General features: G+C 41.1%; 1 protein-coding gene across 1 annotated transcript in view; it reads right to left on the reverse strand.

Annotated features, from left to right (window-relative positions):
* The window catches only part of ALK (ALK receptor tyrosine kinase), a 1,279,208-nt gene that overhangs the window by 230,432 nt on the left and 1,028,844 nt on the right, over window positions 1–19,932 (reverse strand). The window contains exons 6-7 of the mRNA XM_073671793.1: window positions 1,517–1,648; window positions 401–508 (exon numbers count right to left, since the gene is read on the reverse strand). Coding sequence (XP_073527894.1) covers window positions 401–508; window positions 1,517–1,648 — 240 coding nt within the window. The remainder of the gene's footprint in view (window positions 1–400; window positions 509–1,516; window positions 1,649–19,932) is intronic.

Genomic DNA, 19,932 nt, shown 5'->3' on the forward strand with positions numbered 1-19,932 from the left:
CGGTGTATCTAATCCTCTCTGCTGAGCGGTGTATCTAATCCTCTCTGCTGAGCGGTGTGTCTAATCCTCTCTGCTGAGCGGTGTGTCTAATCCTATCTGCTGAGCGGTGTATCTAATCCTCTCTGCTGAGCGGTGTATCTAATCCTCTCTGCTGAGCTGTGTATCTAATCCTCTCTGCTGAGCGGTGTGTCTAATCCTATCTGCTGAGCGGTGTATCTAATCCTCTCTGCTGAGCGGTGTATCTAATCCTCTCTGCTGAGCGGTGTATCTAATCCTCTCTGCTGAGCGGTGTATCTAATCCTCTCTGCTGAGCGGTGTATCTAATCCTCTCTGCTGAGCGGTGTATCTCATCCCCTGGTGTCTTCTCTGTACGTTGCGCTTCTCCCTGTAGATCACTCACCTCCAGACCCCTCCAGGGCTCCAATCCTCCAGTCCGATGTTTTGGGGTCCAGCGCCCACCCACAGCTGCCGTCCTCAAACCTGCAGTAGAATCCTGGGGGTAGGTGACCTGGAGCCGGAGGGAAAGAGATTGCGTTATGTGACCCCCATGTACCGAGCAGCAGACCTGCGACACCTGGACAGGATCGGTGACAATCTCAATAAAGTGACAAAAGAAGTTCTGAGGATGGAACCAGAATGTAACGACTCCGCGCTGTCTATAAGTAAGTGAACCCCAGGCTCTGCGCGGACAGTAAACCATACTTCAGTTCTTGCTTTATGTCGGGTGTCCGTAATTTCTGCACTTTCTTGATTTTTGCTCGTTAGTTTATAGGAAATGATCTTCAGATCTGCAATTGTCGTCCTCCGGCCGTCACAGCGCAGGCGATTCAATTGTATCCATAGTGTAAACCCGCCACATAATGCACAACTCACACATGATGTGTCCCCGCTGCCTTAATATATTGTAAGGAAACGTCGGCTATAATGTATCTTTTTAATTCATTTTTCAGTCTCGCCTTATTTCTCTCTAGACGACCTTTTGCAAAAATTCATAAACTGACCAATTACTTTTGCAGAATTTTTGGCTAAAAGACTCTTTTTTTTTTGCCTTGAGTAAAATGATGCCTTATTCTTATAGAGAACACTTAAAATATTGCACTTTAGTCTTCAACTGTGCAAAAATGTAGCGACTTCTCAAAACATCGGGATAAGGAAAACCCACATTAAAGAGCAAAATCAAAGACAGAAAAAAATAATGGAAAAATGACATAAAACCCATCATGAAATATGCTAAGAAAAAATGAATAAAAATAATGGTGAATCAAGGTCTAAATCTTATCCTTCACCCTAAATTAAATGATAAACCTATGTGTACTACCGCTAGAGTGAGATACTGCCGCCATACAGTACACAAAAAGTGCCAACATATAACAGCAAAATAATCAATCCGTAAATGAAGTCATTTAATAATAGTGCCACAATGCCTAAAACAATAGGTACCGTCCTGTATATTACTATAAGGAAAGGGAAACATGGAGGCTGAATATACAGGTGGAATATTATAGGAGACACTCACGACACAGATCACCCTCGTCCTCCCGTTCTTCACAGTCAGGGATGAAATTGCAGACTTGAGACAGATTAATTTCCATTCCACTTCGACAATGAAAGGATCCGTCAAGAGTCATTTTAACTCCAGGGGGGTTTCCTGCCAAAGAGAAAAGAAGAAAAGTAATCCACAGGACACTAACCCTGAACTGGAGAGATGTCACAGGAACATTACCCTGAAATAAGAAAATGTGACCCTACATTCCCAGAGAACTGTAAGAAATAGCGCAGTATATACAGTATTCTAATACTGCTCCTATGTACAAGAATATAACTACTATAATACTGCCCCCTATGTGCAAGAATATAACTACTAAAATACTGCCCCTATGTACAAGAATATAACTACTATAATACTGCTCCTATGTACAAGAATATAACTACTATAATACTGCTCCTATGTACAGGAATATAACTACTATAATACTGCTCCTATGTACAAGAATATAACTACTATAATACTGCTACTATGTACAAGAATATAACTACTATAATACTGCTACTATGTACAGGAATATAACTACTATAATACTGCTCCTATGTACAAGAATATAACTACTATAATACTGCCCCTATGTACAAGAATATAACTACTATAATACTGCCCCTATGTACAAGAATATAACTACTATAATACTGCTCCTATGTACAAGAATATAACTACTATAATACTGCTCCTATGTACAAGACTATAACTACTATAATACTACTCCTATGTACAAGAATATAACTACTATAATACTGCCCCCTATGTACAAGAATATAACTACTATAACACTGCCCCTATGTACAAGAATATAACTACTATAATACTGCCCCCTATGTACAAGAATATAACTACTATAATACTGCCCCTATGTACAAGAATATAACTACTATAATACTACTCCTATGTACAAGAATATAACTGCTATAATACTGCCCCTATGTACAAGAATATAACTACTATAATACTGCCCCCTATGTACAAGAATATAACTACTATAATACTGCTCCTATGTACAAGAATATAACTACTATAATACTACTCCTATGTACAAGAATATAACTACTATAATACTGCTCCTATGTACAAGAATATAACTACTATAATACTGCTACTATGTACAAGAATATAACTACTATAATACTGCTCCTATGTACAAGAATATAACTACTATAATACTGCTCCTATGTACAAGAATATAACTACTATAATACTACTCCTATGTACAAGAATATAACTACTATAATACTGCTCCTATGTACAAGAATATAACCACTATAATACTGCTCCTATGTACAATAATATAACTACTATAATACTGCTCCCTCTGTATAAGAATATAACTACTATAATACTGCCCCCTATGTACAAGAATATAACTACTATAATACTGCTCCCTCTGTATAAGAATATAACTACTATAATACTGCTCCTATGTACAAGAATATAACTACTATAATACTGCCCCCTATGTACAAGAATATAACTACTATAATACTGCTCCCTCTGTATAAGAATATAACTACTATAATACTGCCCCTATGTACAAGAATATAATTACTATAATACTGCTCCTTCTGTATAAGAATATAACTACTATAATACTGCTCCTATGTACAAGAATATAACTACTATAATACTACTCCTATGTACAAGAATATAACTACTATAATACTGCCCCCTATGTACAAGAATATAACTACTATAATACTGCCCCTATGTACAAGAATATAACTACTATAATACTGCCCCCTATGTACAAGAATATAACTACTATAATACTGCCCCCTATGTACAAGAGTATAACTACTATAATACTGCCCCTATGTACAAGAATATAACTACTATAATACTGCTCCTATGTACAAGAATATAACTACTATAATACTACTCCTATGTACAAGAATATAATTACTATAATACTGCCCCCTATGTACAAGAATATAACTACTATAATACTGCCCCCTATGTACAAGAATATAACTACTATAATACTGCCCCCTATGTACAAGAATATAACTACTATAATACTGCTCCTATGTACAAGAATATAACTACTATAATACTACTCCTATGTACAAGAATATAACTACTATAATACTGCCCCCTATGTACAAGAATATAACTACTATAATACTGCCCCCTATGTACAAGAATATAACTACTATAATACTGCCCCCTATGTACAAGAATATAACTACTATAATACTGCTCCTATGTACAAGAATATAACTACTATAATACTACTCCTATGTACAAGAATATAACTACTACAATACTGCTCCTATGTACAAGAATATAACTACTATAATACTGCTCCTATGTACAAGAATATAACTACTATAATACTGCTCCTATGTACAAGAATATAACTACTATAATACTACTCCTATGTACAAGAATATAACTACTATAATACTACTCCTATGTACAAGAATATAACTACTATAATACTGCTCCTATGTACAAGAATATAACTACTATAATACTGCTCCTATGTACAAGAATATAACTACTATAATACTGCTCCCTCTGTATAAGAATATAACTACTATAATACTGCCCCCTATGTACAAGAATATAACTACTATAATACTGCTCCCTCTGTATAAGAATATAACTACTATAATACTGCCCCCTATGTACAAGAATATAACTACTATAATACTGCTCCTATGTACAAGAATATAACTACTATAATACTACTCCTATGTACAAGAATATAACTACTATAATACTGCTCCTATGTACAAGACTATAACTACTATAATACTACTCCTATGTACAAGAATATAACTACTATAATACTGCTCCTATGTACAAGAATATAACTACTATAACACTACTCCTATGTACAAGAATATAACTACTATAATACTGCTCCTATGTACAAGACTATAACTACTATAATACTACTCCTATGTACAAGAATATAATTACTATAATACTGCCCCCTATGTACAAGAATGTAACTACTATAATACTGCCCCTATGTACAAGAATATAACTACTATAATACTGCCCCCTATGTACAAGAATATAACTACTATAATACTGCTCCTATGTACAAGAATATAACTACTATAATACTACTCCTATGTACAAGAATATAACTACTATAATACTGCTCCTATGTACAAGAATATAACTACTATAATACTGCTCCTATGTACAAGAATATAACTACTATAATACTGCTCCTATGTACAAGAATATAACTACTATAATACTGCCCCCTATGTACAAGAATATAACTACTATAATACTGCTCCTATGTACAAGAATATAACTACTATAATACTACTCCTATGTACAAGAATATAACTACTATAATACTGCACCTATGTACAAGAATATAACTACTATAATACTGCTACTATGTACAAGAATATAACTACTATAATACTGCTCCTATGTACAAGAATATAACTACTATAATACTGCTCCTATGTACAAGAATATAACTACTATAATACTGCCCCTATGTACAAGAATATAACTACTATAATACTACTCCTATGTACAAGAATTTAACTACTATAATACTGCTCCTATGTACAAGAATATAACTACTATAATACTGCTCCCTCTGTATAAGAATATAACTACTATAATACTGCCCCCTATGTACAAGAATATAACTACTATAATACTGCTCCTATGTACAAGAATATAACTACTATAATACTACTCCTATGTTCAAGAATATAACTACTATAATACTACTCCTATGTACAGGAATATAACTACTATAATACTGTCCCCTATGTACCAGAATATAACTACTTTAATACTGCCCCCTATGTACAAGAATATAACTGCTATAATACTGCCCCTATGTGGAAGAATATAACTACTATAATACTGCCCCCTATGTGCAAGAATATTACTACTATAATACTGCCCCCTATGTACAAGAATATTACTACTATAATACTGCCCCCTATGTACAAGAATATTACTACTATAATACTGCCCATATGTACAAGAATATAACTACTATAATACTGCTCCTATGTACAAGAATATAACTACTATAATACTGCCCCCTATGTACAAGAATATAACTACTATAATACTGCCCCTAAGTACAAGAATATAACTACTATAATGCTGCTCCTATGTACAAGAATATAACTGCTATAATACTGCTCCTATTTACAAGAATATAACTACTATAATACTGCCCCCTATGTACAAGAATATTACTACTATAATACTGCCCCTATGTATAAGAATATAACTATTATAATACTGCCCCCTATGTACAAGAATATAACTATTATAATACTGCCCCCTATGCACAAGAATATAACTACTATAATACTGCTCCTACGTACAAGAATATAACTGCTATAATACTGCTCCTATGTACAAGAATATAACTACTATAATACTGCTCCTATGTACAAGAATATAACTACTATAAGACTGCTCCTATGTACAAGAATATAACTACTATAATACTGCTCCTATGTACAAGAATATAACTACTATAATACTGCCCCTATGTACAAGAATATAACTACTATAATACTGCCCCTATGTACAAGAATATAACTACTATAATACTGCCCCCTATGTACAAGAATATAACTACTATAAGACTGCTCCTATGTACAAGAATATAACTACTATAATACTGCCCCTATGTACAAGAATATAACTACTATAATACTGCCCCTATGTACAAGAATATAACTACTATAATACTGCCCCTATGTACAAGAATATAACTACTATAATACTGCCCCCTATGTACAAGAATATAACTACTATAATACTGACCCTATGTACAAGAATATAACTACTATAATACTGTCCCCTATGTACAAGAATTTAACTACTATAATACTGTCCCCTATGTACAAGAATATAACTACTATAATACTGCTCCTATGTACAAGAATATAACTATTATAATACTGCCCCCTATGTACAAGAATATAACTACTATAATACTGCCCCTATGTACAGGAATATAACTACTATAATACTGCTCCTATGTACAAGAATATAACTACTATAATACTGCCCCTATATACAAGAATATATCTACTATAATACTGCTCCTATGTACAAGAATATAACTACTATAATGCTGCCCCCTATGTACAAGAATATAACTACTATAATACTGCCCCTATGTACAAGAATATAACTACTATAATACTGCTCCTATGTACAAGAATATAACTACTATAATAATGCCCCTATGTACAAGAATATAACTACTATAATACTGCTCCCTATAAACAAGAATATAACTACTATAATACTGCTCCCTATGTACAAGAATATAACTAGTATAATACTGCTCCTATGTACAAGAATATAACTACTATAATACTGCCACTATGTACAAGAATATAACTACTATAATACTGCTCCTATGTACAAGAATATAACTACTATAATACTGCCCCTATGTACAAGAATATAACTACTATAATACTGCTCCTATGTACAAGAATATAACTACTATAATACTGCCCCCTATGTACAAGAATATAACTACTATAATACTGCCCCCATGTATAAGAATATAACTACTATAATACTGCCCCCTATATACAAGAATATAACTACTATAATACTGCCCCTATGTACAAGAATATAACTACTATAATACTGCCCCTATGTACAAGAATATAACTACTATAATACTGCCCCCATGTATAAGAATATAACTACTATAATACTGCCCCCTATATACAAGAATATAACTACTATAATACTGCCCCTATGTACAAGAATATAACTACTATAATACTGCCCCTATGTACAAGAATATAACTACTATAATACTGCCCCTATGTACAGGAATATAACTACTATAATACTGCCCCCTATTTACAAGAATATAACTACTATAATACTGCTCCTATGTACAAGAATATAACTACTATAATACTGCCCCCTATGTACAAGAATATAACCACTATAATACTGTCCCCTATGTACAAGAATATAACTACTATAATACTGCTCCTATGTACAAGAATATAACTACTATAATACTGCCCCTATGTACAAGAATATAACTACTATAATACTGCCCCTATGTACAAGAATATAACTACTATAATACTGCCCCTATGTACAGGAATATAACTGCTATAATACTGATCCCTATGTACAAGAATATAACTACTATAATACTGCCCCCTATGTATAAGAATATAACCACTATAATACTGTCCCCTATGTACAAGAATATAACTACTATAATACTGCCCCCTATGTACAAGAATATAACTACTATAATACTGCTCCCTATGTACAAGAATATAACTACTATAATACTGCCCCTATGTACAAGAATATAACTACTATAATACTGATCCTATGTACAAGAATATAACTACTATAATACTGCTCCCTATGTACAAGAATATAACTACTATAATACTGCCCCCTATGTACAAAAATATAACTACTATAATACTGATCCTATATACAAGAATATAACTACTATAATATTATCTCCTTTAATGACTCTGTCTGGAGTTGTAGCAGAACATGTGACATGTGTGATACATCAGCTATCACCTTTTCCACTCTCGTCACTTGTACTCAGGTTATTCTGGGTTTATTAGTCACATAAAAGATCCATTTCATAAATTAAAATGAATGAATATATAAATCTGCGGAGATAAATGTGATTATATCGTGGCGTCGGCTCCGGTTCTCTTGGCCTCTACATCGTGTTCTCGGCAGCCTTGGGGAGCTCTTAATGGTCAGTGATATAATTAGTCGGGCACTTGGACGCTTTGTTGCCAGCTGATGATGAATGAGGTGTGATTATAAACCTCTTCGCTCATCTCTGCTGATACATCGAGATAAACATAGAATGCAGAAGGGAAAACAAAACTACTGAATGAAGCTCCGTCCATGGTGGCGAGGAGAACGGACCGGACTAGGAGGATGTGGGCTGGATACAACTGATCATTATAGAAGGTCATCGCTTCACTTATCCTTACATGTTGAGGATTGTAACTAAATATTCACGTGTTGTGTCTGGCACATTGTATATTCATTAGAGCATCAGCTGAGGAAATAACAAGATAATGTGATGTATAAACCCTCCCCCGTACACAGCGTGCTGCAAAGTATCATGCAGGAAAAACAAAAAGTGCAGGAGATTATTATACTATTATTATTATTATTACTATTGTAGGGGTTTTACTCATCTGGGTGCGACGGGAGGAAAACAGGAAGCATGTTCCTTTAAGAGTCCATGTCGGTTTATTGCTCCATAAACAGCAAGCAAAAAGAAAAAAAACAAAGGGCCTTTAGTTCAGGCAAACAAAGTAAAGTGTCCTTTGAGCAAGTCTCTGCTTAGGCAGTCCTGTAGGCACACAGGCTGTGTAACGTCTAGTATTCTGGCTCGGTCTAAAGACAACCACACACATGAGGCCTTCTCCCTCCAAACACACAGACCATGTGCCAAACAACAGCCTCCAATATATAGGCTGTTAACCCCACCCGGAGGTGAGGTGTGTGGGTAGCTAGACCCGCCCATCTCTCTAAACTACCCGTAACGCGGTCCCACGTGCATCAAACAATGCTCTTAGTGCTTATGTGCACTAGAGAAACACTCTGGGTTATATCACAGAGGCCAGCCATCTCTGTGACACATGCCTCCCATCGACTATGCGATCATTAGCCACCTTACATACCTCCCCCCTCTGCCTAAAGCCGTGGGGCTTGGCACTTTCTACTATCAGACAAGGGATTCTCGAGAGGACATCGGCATTACCATGTAGCTTCCTTGCGCTATACTCTACATGGAAGTTGAAATCTTGTAGGGCTAAAAACCAGGGGGTGACTCAGGCATTTTTTCCCTTTGTTTCCCTCATCCATCTGAGTGTGGCATCGTCGGATACCAATCTAAACTTCTGTCCTAACAGATAGTACCATAACGTGTCCACCGCCCACTTTATGGCCAAGCACTCCTTCTCTATGACGGAATAATTCCTCTCACATGAGGACAGCTTACTACTCAGAGGACAGGGTGCTCCTCCCCGTGTATCTCCTGGGAAAGGACTGCTCCCAAACTGACATCTGGGGCGTCCGTTTGGAGTACAAATTCTTTCTTAAAGTTGGGGGCAACCAGCTCTGGTTGCATACACAGAGCCACTTTCATCTCCGCCTCTGCAGTCCACTTGGCCATGGCTGATATTGTCCCCTTAAGGAGGTCACTCCAGGGTGCCGCAGTCATGGCGAGGTTTGGGATGAACCTCCCGTAGTATCCCACGATCCCCAGGAAGGTTTTAACTTGTTTTTTTGACAGCGGTCTCGGCCAGGTTTGGATTGCCTCCACTTTACTGATTTGGGGTTTGATCTCGCCTCTACCAACTACATAACCCAGGTATTTGGCTTCTTCTTTCCTCATGGCACATTTCTTCTGGTTTATTGAAAACACCACCTTCCTTAGAGCATCAAACACCGCCTGGACCTTTTCCAGATGACTCTCCCAGTCCGGGCTGAAGATAACAATATTGTCCAGGTACGCTGCGGTGTATTGCTTATGGGGAGCAAGGATTTGATCCATAGCTCTCTGGAAGGCTGCAGGGGCCCCCCACAGTCCAAACGGCATCCGGACATACTGGAAGCATCCATCCGGCGTAGAAAACGCAGTCTTCTCCTTGGCTCCCTGTGCCATGGGGATCTGCCAATATCCCTTCGTCAAATCCAAGGTGGTTATGTACCTTGCTGGCCCAAGTCTCTCGATCAGCTCATCGACGCATGGTATGGGATATGCGTCGAACTTGGAGACCTCATTCAACTTCCGATAGTCGTTGTAGAATCTCCATTCACAAATACAGCTTAGAGGATTCTCTTAAAACTTGACTTTTGCTCGTTATTATAAATTCTTCATGACCTCAATTGCCATAGACCCGACAAACATATCCAAAATATATCTTTATTAACCTCAGGCTGTCTAAAGTTATATGGACCAATAATATTAAACTCTTTTAATTATGGATTTTTCTCCTCTTCACATATCATGTCCTGATGGTTAAATAACATACGGTACATAATAACAAAAAGGTGCTCAAAAACATCAAAAGAAGGAAAATTTGTGGATCTCACCCATTTCACTGGTATACACTTCTCAGGGATAGCCGTCCATATTCAGAAGTTGTCTTTCTTGGACTAGTCTATCCTGTCGTGCCCCGGTAATGTCTCCTGCTCTAAGAAGTGAAGTACCCAAGTATATCTTCAACTTTGTCCCTATCTCCCCATATTTTCTGCTGGAAAGAGTGGTGGCAGCACTCTGCACCATTATGAGAAATCACTCACCACTGTGAGGAGTTTCTTTGGCATTTAAGCACGGAGTCACTTATTTTCTATATGACATCTGTGCCTTCCCAAATGCCTAACATAATGACTTCTCCGAAAGGGAGGGTTTTTATGGGATAAAGTTGAAGGTATACTTGCGTTGTCTATTGGTCATGAGCAGCTTGACACCAGGAATGCGACACTTGTAGCCCATGTCCTGGATACGTCTGTGTGTGGTGGCTCTTGAAGCAGTGACTCCAGCAGCAGTCCACTCCTTGTGAATCTAACCCAAATTTTTGAATGGCCTTTTCTTAGCAATCCTTTCAAGGCTGCGGTTATCCCGGTTGCTTGTTCACCTTTTTCTATCACACTTTTTCCTTCCACTCAACTTTCCATTAATATGCTTGGATATAACACTCTGTAAACAGCCAGCTTCTTTAGCAATGACCTTTTGTGGCTTACCCTCCTTGTGGAGTGTGTCAATGACTGCCTTCTGGACATCTGTCAAGTCAGCAGTCTTCCCCATGATTGTGGAGCCTACTGAAACAGACTAAGGGACCTTTTTAAACGCTTAGGAAGCCTTTGCAGGTGTTTGTTGTTAATTATTCTAATTTACTGAGATAATGACTTTTGTGTTTTCATTGGCTGTAAGCCATAAACATCAACATTAACAGAAATGAACAATTGAAATAGATCACTCTGTCTGTAATGATTCTATATAATATAGGAGTTTCACTTTTTGAACTGAAATAAATTAACTTTTTGATGATATTCTAATTTAGTGAGATGCACTTGTACACCAGTCCCTTCTTCAGTTCTTCTAAATTCCCGCACAGTACAGGATCTGTGGTGACATCACAGTCACATGATCAGTCACATGATCGTGATGTCACCAAAGGTTCTGAAGTACAAGACTCCCTAACGCCGACCCTGATTTGATGTGATAACAGAACACAAAGTAACAAGTATTTGTGAAGTGTAAAGGAAATGATACGAGGTTTTTTAAATATTTAACAAAAAAAAATCTGAAAATTGTGCATTGCATTTGTATTCAGCCCCCCTGAGTCAATACTTTGTAGGACCACCTTTCGCTGCAGTTACTGCTGCAGTCTTTTAGGGTCTGTTGTTACCAGCTTTGCACATTTAGAGGTGACATTTTGCCCCTTCTTCTTCGCACACTCGCTCTCGCACAGTGAGAATGGATGGAGACGTCTGTGATCAGCAGTTTTCACATCTTGTCACAGATTCTCTGGGATTTGGGTCTGGACTGTGACCGGGCCGTTCACACAATGAATATTCTCTGATCTAAACCCTCCATTGTGGCTCTGGCTGGATGTTTAGGGTCGTTGTCTTGCTGGAAGGTGAACCTATACCCCGGTAACATAGTAATGTAGGTTGAATAAAGACCTAGGTCCATCAAGTTCAAACTTTCTCCCCCAATTGTCCTCCCTACACTAACACTACACTAACTTACTGAGACTCGGCCTCACAAATGTATTATTATTATTATTACCATTTTTATTATTGCTGCACTATTACTATTACAAATGAACCCATTTATAATTTTTTTAATTAGTTTTATCTTTTGTATTACTCTTGTGATTCTAATAATGGTATTACTAAAATCCCTGTACCTAAATCTGTTGATCCAGAAGAAGGCAAAAACCCCAGGACACGTTCAGCCAATTTGCATCACGGGGAAAAATTCCTTCTTGACCCCGAGAAAAGGCGATCAGTCCTAGAACCCAGGATCAAAAGTACTACTATAGGGGTAACATTTTGTGTAATTTAACAGTAGCTCATAATGTTACCTGTATTGAGGAAATCATCCAGCTCTTTTTTGAAAGCTGTTATAGTGTCGGCCATCACTACCTCCTGTGGTCGGCATTCCACAGTCTGACTGCTCTGACTGTAAAGAACCCTTTCCTGTTTAGGTGCCGGAATCGCCTTTCTTCCACCAGTAATGAGCCCCCTGGTCCTTAGAATGGTCTTTGGAAGGAATAAGTCATGTGCTAGACCTTTGTACTGACCCCACATATATTATACATGTAAAGATCCCCTCTGAGGTGTCGTTAATCTAAGCTAAACAAGCTCAACTTTTCCAACCTCTCATCATATGAGAGGTCTCCATCCCGTGTAATATAAGACAGGCCTCCATCCCGTGTAATAGAGGAGAGGCCTCCATCCCGTGTAATATAGGAAAGGCCTCCATCCCGTGTAATATAGGAGAGGCCTCCATCCCGTGTAATAGAGGAGAGGCCTCCATCCCGTGTAATAGAGGAGAGGCCTCCATCCCGTGTAATAGAGGAGAGGCCTCCATCCCGTGTAATATAGGAGAGGCCTCCATCCCGTGTAATAGAGGAGAGGCCTCCATCCCGTGTAATATAGGAGAGGCCTCCATCCCGTGTAATGTAGGAGAGGCCTCCATCCCATGTAATAATCTACAGTGGTGGCCAAAAGTAATGGCACCCCTGCAATTCTGTCAGATAATACTCAGTTTCTTCCTGAAAATGATTGCAATCACAAATTCTTTGGTCTTATTATCTTCATTTAATTTGCTTGCAAGGAAAAAACACAAAAGAGAATGAAGCAAAAATCAAATCATTGATCATTTCACACAAAACTCAAAAAAAGGGCCGGACAAAAGTATTGGCACCCTCAGCCTAATACTTGGTTGCACAACCTTTAGCCAAAATAACTGCGAACAACCGCTTCCGGTAACCATCAATGAGTTTCTTACAATGCTCTGCTGGAATTGTAGACCATTCTTCTTTGGCAAACTGCTCCAGGTCCCTGATATTTGAAGGGTGCCTTCTCCAAACTGCCATTTTGAGATCTCTCCACAGGTGTTCTATGGGATTCAGGTCTGGCTCATTGCTGGCCACCTTAGAAGTCTCCAGTGCTTTCTCTCAAACCATTTTATAGTGCTTTTGGAAGTGTGTTTTGGGTCATTGTCCTGCTGGAAGACCCATGACCTCTGAGGGAGACCCAGCTTTCTCACACTGGGCCCTACATTATGCTGCAAAATTTGTTGGTAGTCTTCAGACTTCATAATGCCATGCACACGGTCAAGCAGTCCAGTGCCAGAGGTAGCAAAGCAACCCCAAAACATCAGGGAACCTCCGCCATGTTTGACTGTAGGGACCGTGTTCTTTTCTTTGAATGCCTCTTTTTTTTTTTCCTGTACACTCTATGTTGATGCTTTTTCCCATCTACTTTTGTCTCATCTGACCAGAGAACATTCTTCCAAAACGTTTTATGCTTTCTCAGGTAAGTTTTGGCAAACTCCAGCCTGGCTTTTTTATGTCTCGGGGTAAGAAGTGGGGTCTTCCTGGGTATCCTACCATACAGTCCCTTTTCATTCAGACGTCGACAGATAGTACGGGTTGACACTGTTGTACCCTCGGACTGCAGGGCAGCTTGAACTTGTTTGGATGTTAGTCGAGGTTCTTTATCCACCATCCGCACAATCTTGCGTTGAAATCTCTCGTCAATTTTTCTTTTCCGTCCACATCTAGGGAGGTTATCCACAGTGCCATGGGCTTTACACTTCTTGATGACACTGTGCACGGAAGACACAGGAACATTCAGGTCTTTGGAGATGGACTTGTAGCCTTGAGATTGCTCATGCTTCCTCACAGTTTGGTTTCTCAAGTCCTCAGACAGTTCTTTGGTCTTCTTTCTTTTCTCCATGCTCAATGTGGTACACACAAGGACACAGGACAGAGGTTGAGTCAACTTTAATCCATGTTAACTGGCTGCAAGTGTGATTTAGTTATTGCCAACACCTGTTAGGTGCCACAGGTAAGTTACAGGTGCTGTTAATTACACCAATTAGAGAAGCATCACATGATTTTTCAAACAGTGCCAATACTTTTGTCCACCCCCTTTTTTAGGTTTGGTGTGGAATTATATCCAATTTGGCTTTAGGACAATTCTTTTTGTGTTTTTTCATTGAAGACAAATTAAATGAAGATAATAATACCAAATAATTTGTGATTGCAATCATTTTCAGGAAGAAACTGAGTATTATCTGACAGAATTGCAGGGGTGCCAATACTTTTGGCAACCACTGTAGTTCCCCCAAGTCCTTGCTTCTGGAGCTTCAGTATAAGGCTGTTATAGGGTACAGGATCAAATGCCTTTGCAAAGTCCATATAAATCTCATCAGCCGCATTACAAACATCCAGATTTGCACTTAACTCCTCGTAAAACCCCAACATGTTGGTAGACACGACCTATTCTTCATGAATCCATGCTGATTATCATTTATTATATTATTCTCTGCAATATAACTCTGCAGGTCATCTCTTATGATGCCCTCAAAAACTTTGCACACTACTGACTTCAGACTTACTGGACGGTAGTTACCTGGATCCAACTTCATACCTTTCTTAAAAATCGGTACCACATTGGCTATCCTCCAATCCTGTGGCACTACACCTGTTACAAGAGAGTCTAAGAAAATGAGATACAGCGGTTTGTTAATTACTGAGCTCAATTCCCTCAGTATTCGTGGATGAATACCATCTGGTCCAGGGGATTTGTCAATGTTTAATTTGTTCGGACGCAGTTGTACTTCTTTTTGTGTTAAACTAGTTATATCAGGTGATGAACTTGATTTTTTTCCCTGTTGAAAGATTCCTGTAACAGACTGTTGGTGAACACGGATGAAAAGTGTCTGTTTAATATCTCAGCCTTTTCTTTATCCTCTATAATTATATTATAATTATTGTCTTTTAAGGGGTCAATACCATCTGATTTTCTCTTTCTGGAATTGATGAATGTACAAAAATTTTTGGGACTTAAGTCTTTTACAGCCTCTAACAGGTTTTCCTCCCGGATTGCCCTGTATTTAGCTCCATCCATCTTCGCATCACCTCTGACCAGCTTCCCTGTACCTGCTGAAGAAAAGCCCACAGCAGGATGCTGCCACCACCATGTGTGATGGTGGGGATGGTGTTTTCAGGGTGATGTAGAGTGTTAGTTTTCCTCTACACAGTTACGGGTGTGGGTGGTGGAACCTCTGTGCTTCAGTGCAAGGAGGGACCAGAGGGGTGTGACTAAGTGCCTACTCGGACCGACCCAGGTCACACAGCCGCTTAGTCGACTCCGTGAACCAGGGAGGGACCGGGCAGGTGAACCAGGTGCCACTCTAGGACTGACCTTGTGTGAGAGCAGGTGACTCCCACGGGTCAGATGACAGGAGCTGACCCGTACAGTGGATGAACACGGCAGGAAGGCTGGCGGGTGGTCCGGGTAGATAAGCAGGCAGGTACGGCTGATAGCCAGACAGGTGCTCCGGGTAGGCAAGCTGGCGGGCACGGCAGGTTACTTTGCAGGTGCTCCAGGTAGGCAGGCTGGCGGAAACGGCTGGTTACTTGGCAGGTGCTCTGGGTAGGCAGGCTGGCGGCACGGCATGTAACTGGCAGGTGTCCAGGTAGGCAGGCTGACGGGCACGGCAGGTAACTGACAGGTGCTCCAGGTAAGCAGACTGGTGGGCATGGCTGTAGACAGACTGGTGGGCAGAACTGTTAGACAGACTGGCGGGCTGGACTGACAGACAGACTAGCGGGCAGGACAGACAGGCAGCGGGACCTGAGAGCTGAGGAAAGTGATAGCACACAAACAACAACCTTGCACAGGCACCTCCATTTTAAAGGAGGTGCCTTATAAAGGAGAAGTCCTCCGGCCATTGGCCGGGGTCTCTTTAGGACAGTGCATGCGGCCCCTTTAAGAGGGAGGGAGCGTGCGTGCGCCCTAAGCACAGTGCTCGGGAAGCTGCGCGCGGTGCCCGACACAGCAGCAGCAGGGGAGCAGGAAGACGCCGGACCGGGACCGCGGCGGTGAGAGGAACGGTTTTTCTGCCCGGCAGGAGGCCGAGACGCCGATGCTACATACACATAGCGTTTTGTATTTAGCCCAAATAGTTCTACTTTGGTCTCATCTGACCAGAGCCCCTTCTTCCACATGCTCACTGTGTCCCCTACATGGCGACTTCTTATGGCTTTTCAAAAATGTCTTTATTCTCGCCATTTTTCCATAAAGGCCAGATTTGTGGAGTATACGACTAAGGCCGGGTCACATGGCTGTCTATTCTTTTATGAAAGAATCGGGCCAATTATGCGAAGGTCAGTTTGTGATCCGATTCTCTTGCATGAGAGAATCGTATCACAGGTGCGGAGATGATTTGTCCCTGTTCTCCATTCTCTGTGACGCGGTAATCGGACTGCACTTGGCCAAGTCTTGTAAGGTTTGCAGTGTGCCATACATTTTTGGATGATGGATTAATGCTCTGTGAGATTTTCAGAGCTTGAGCTATTTTTTTATAACCTAACCCTCATTTACTCTTCTCCACAACTTTATCCCTGACCTGTCTGGTGAGTTCCTTGGTTTTCAAGATACTGTTTGATCCCTAATGTTCTCGCCCAAACCTCTGAAGCCACGGGGTATGAATATTTTTTCAAGGCACTATATGTAAGTGTTACATTTATATTAAAATGTATTCTGAGTTACAACCGGGAAATTTTTTTTTTATTTTTTAGAGATGAGCAAATCTTTTGAAATTGAAATTCACCAGCTTTGTTGAATTTGCCTCCAAAAATTTGATTAGCGGGGAATAAATTTGCACAAATCTTTATATTGGAAAGCTAGTAACTGCTAAGAGCTTATGTGGCACCCCAGGGGTCTGGTTTCCACAGTAACGGCAATGTTATGTCTGAGAGCAGGTGGGAGGTCTCTTGGTCAGGAATCCTATGCATGCCACACCTCCTGCCCAGTCCTGGGAGGGGAAGAACTTCCCCTATATAAACCTGGGGCTGAGGCAGGGTTAGGGAGTTCAGAGGGAGAGTTCAGCCAGGAGGGCTGACAGGGAGCTGTGGCTCCGGCTGGGCCCAGCTCCTGGGCCATGCCAGAAGTAGAGACAGAGAAGAGAAGCAGCTATGGGAAGAAACAACAGGAGCTCTGTGGGAGCAGTGTTACAAGGAGTCAGGGGCTGGCAGCTGCAGAGCTCGCCCTGACTGAGAAGATTTCTTACCGGACCCGGAGTCCGAGGCTGTGGGGACTAACTCCTACCCAGCAGCAGAATCCGTCAGGCAGGGGATTCCAGGTCCTCTGGCCAAGAAACCCGAAGGCACGGTCACACGCATGGGACCAGCACCGCCGTCGTGGAGCGGAAGCTACTAGAAGGCCCCGAGTCACCGGCCATACGGGTGAGCACCACACGGTACACTCAGGGACGTGGGCTACTTATACCCGCCTCTAGCAAGGTAGCCAGAAGAGTACAGTTAGTTTGGGAGGCCTACAACCCCGCCTGGCCAGGGGAGATCCCATCTGCTCAAGGACTGACCAGGCCCCGATCGCTAGCCAGTACTCCGGGAGGGTCTATCTTTATCACCAGTAAAGACCCTGAACTACACCGCATCGTCTCTGAGTGGTTCCTACTACCCCCATCATCCACGTCGGCTGCCCTGAGGCCATACCCCTCCCGTTGGGGGTGATACTATCACGCTGCACAATCCTACTACCGGCCTCAGCGGTCTGCCCTGCAGCGGCAGCTCGATAGCTGCATTCAACGGGTGGCGTAGTCGTCCAACATCTACTGCTAATACAGCGCCACTTAGTCTGACTCCCTGGGCACGGACCGGGTCACCGCCACGAGACTACAACCCTCAACAGATCCGGCTCCGGGTAAGCTCCCGCGTGCGCAACGCTGCGCGACACAGGCCCAGGGGTGCGTCACTTACACTGTACAGGAGAGAGAGGACCCCGCTGACCATAAGAGATTACACTTTACAGGAGAGAGAGGACCCCGCTGACCATAAGAGATTACACTTTACAGGAGGAGAGTACCCCGCTGACCATAAGAGCTTACACTCTACAGGAGAGAGAGAGGATCCCACTGACCATAAGAGCTTACACTTTACAGGACAGAGAGGACGCCTCTGACCATAGGAGATTATACTCTACAGAAGAGAGAGGAACCTGCTAATCATAAGAGCTTACACTCTACAGGAGAGAGAGGAACCCGCTGACCATAAGAGCTTACACTGTACAGGAGAGAAAGAGGACCCCACTGACCATAAGAGCTTACACTCTACAGGAGAGAGGACCTCAATGATCATAGGAGATTACACTTTACAGGAGAGAGAGGACCTCGCTGACCATAAGAGATTACACGCTACAGGAGAGAGAGAGAGGACCCCACTGACCATAGGAGCTTACACTCTACAGGAGAGAGAGAGGACCCTGCTAATCATAAGAGCTTACACTCTACAGGAGAGAGAGGAACCCGCTGACCATAAGAGCTTACACTGTACAGGAGAGAAAGAGGACCCCACTGACCATAAGAGCTTACACTCTACAGGAGAGAGGACCTCACTGATCATAGGAGATTACACTTTACAGGAGAGAGAGGACCTCGCTGACCATAAGAGATTACACGCTACAGGAGAGAGAGAGGACCCCACTGACCATAAGAGCTTATACTCTACAGGAGAGAGAGAGGACCCCACTGACCATAGCTTACACTTTACAGGAGAGAGACGAACCTGCTAATCATAAGAGCTTACACTCTACAGGAGAGAGAGGACCCTGCTGACCACAAGAGCTTACACTCTACAGGAGAGAGGGGACACCACTGACCATAAGAGATTACACTCTACAGGAGAGAGAGAGAGAGGAACCCACTGACCACAAGAGCTTACACTCTACAGGAGAGAGAGAGGACCTCGCTGACCATAAGAGCTTACACTCTACAGGAGAGAGAGAGGACCCCACTGACCATAAGAGCTTATACTCTACAGGAGAGAGAGGACCCCGCTGACCATAAGAGCTTACACTCTACAGGAGAGAGAGGACCCCACTGACCATAAGAGATTACACGCTACAGGAGAGAGAGGACCCCGCTGACCATAAGAGCTTACACTCTACAGGAGAGAGAGAGGAGCTCACTGACCATAACAGTTTATACTCTACAGGAGAGAGAGGACCCCGCTGACCATAAGAGATTACACTCTACAGGAGAGAGAGGACCAAGCTGACCATAAGAGCTAACACTCTACAGGAGAGGACCCCACTGACCATAAGAGATTACACTCTACAGGAGAGAG

Source organism: Phyllobates terribilis, unplaced genomic scaffold (assembly GCF_046119375.1).
Source record: "Phyllobates terribilis strain yellow unplaced genomic scaffold, ASM4611937v1 Scaffold_3__8_contigs__length_932513732, whole genome shotgun sequence".
In the NCBI taxonomy this organism is placed as follows: Eukaryota; Metazoa; Chordata; class Amphibia; order Anura; family Dendrobatidae; genus Phyllobates; species Phyllobates terribilis.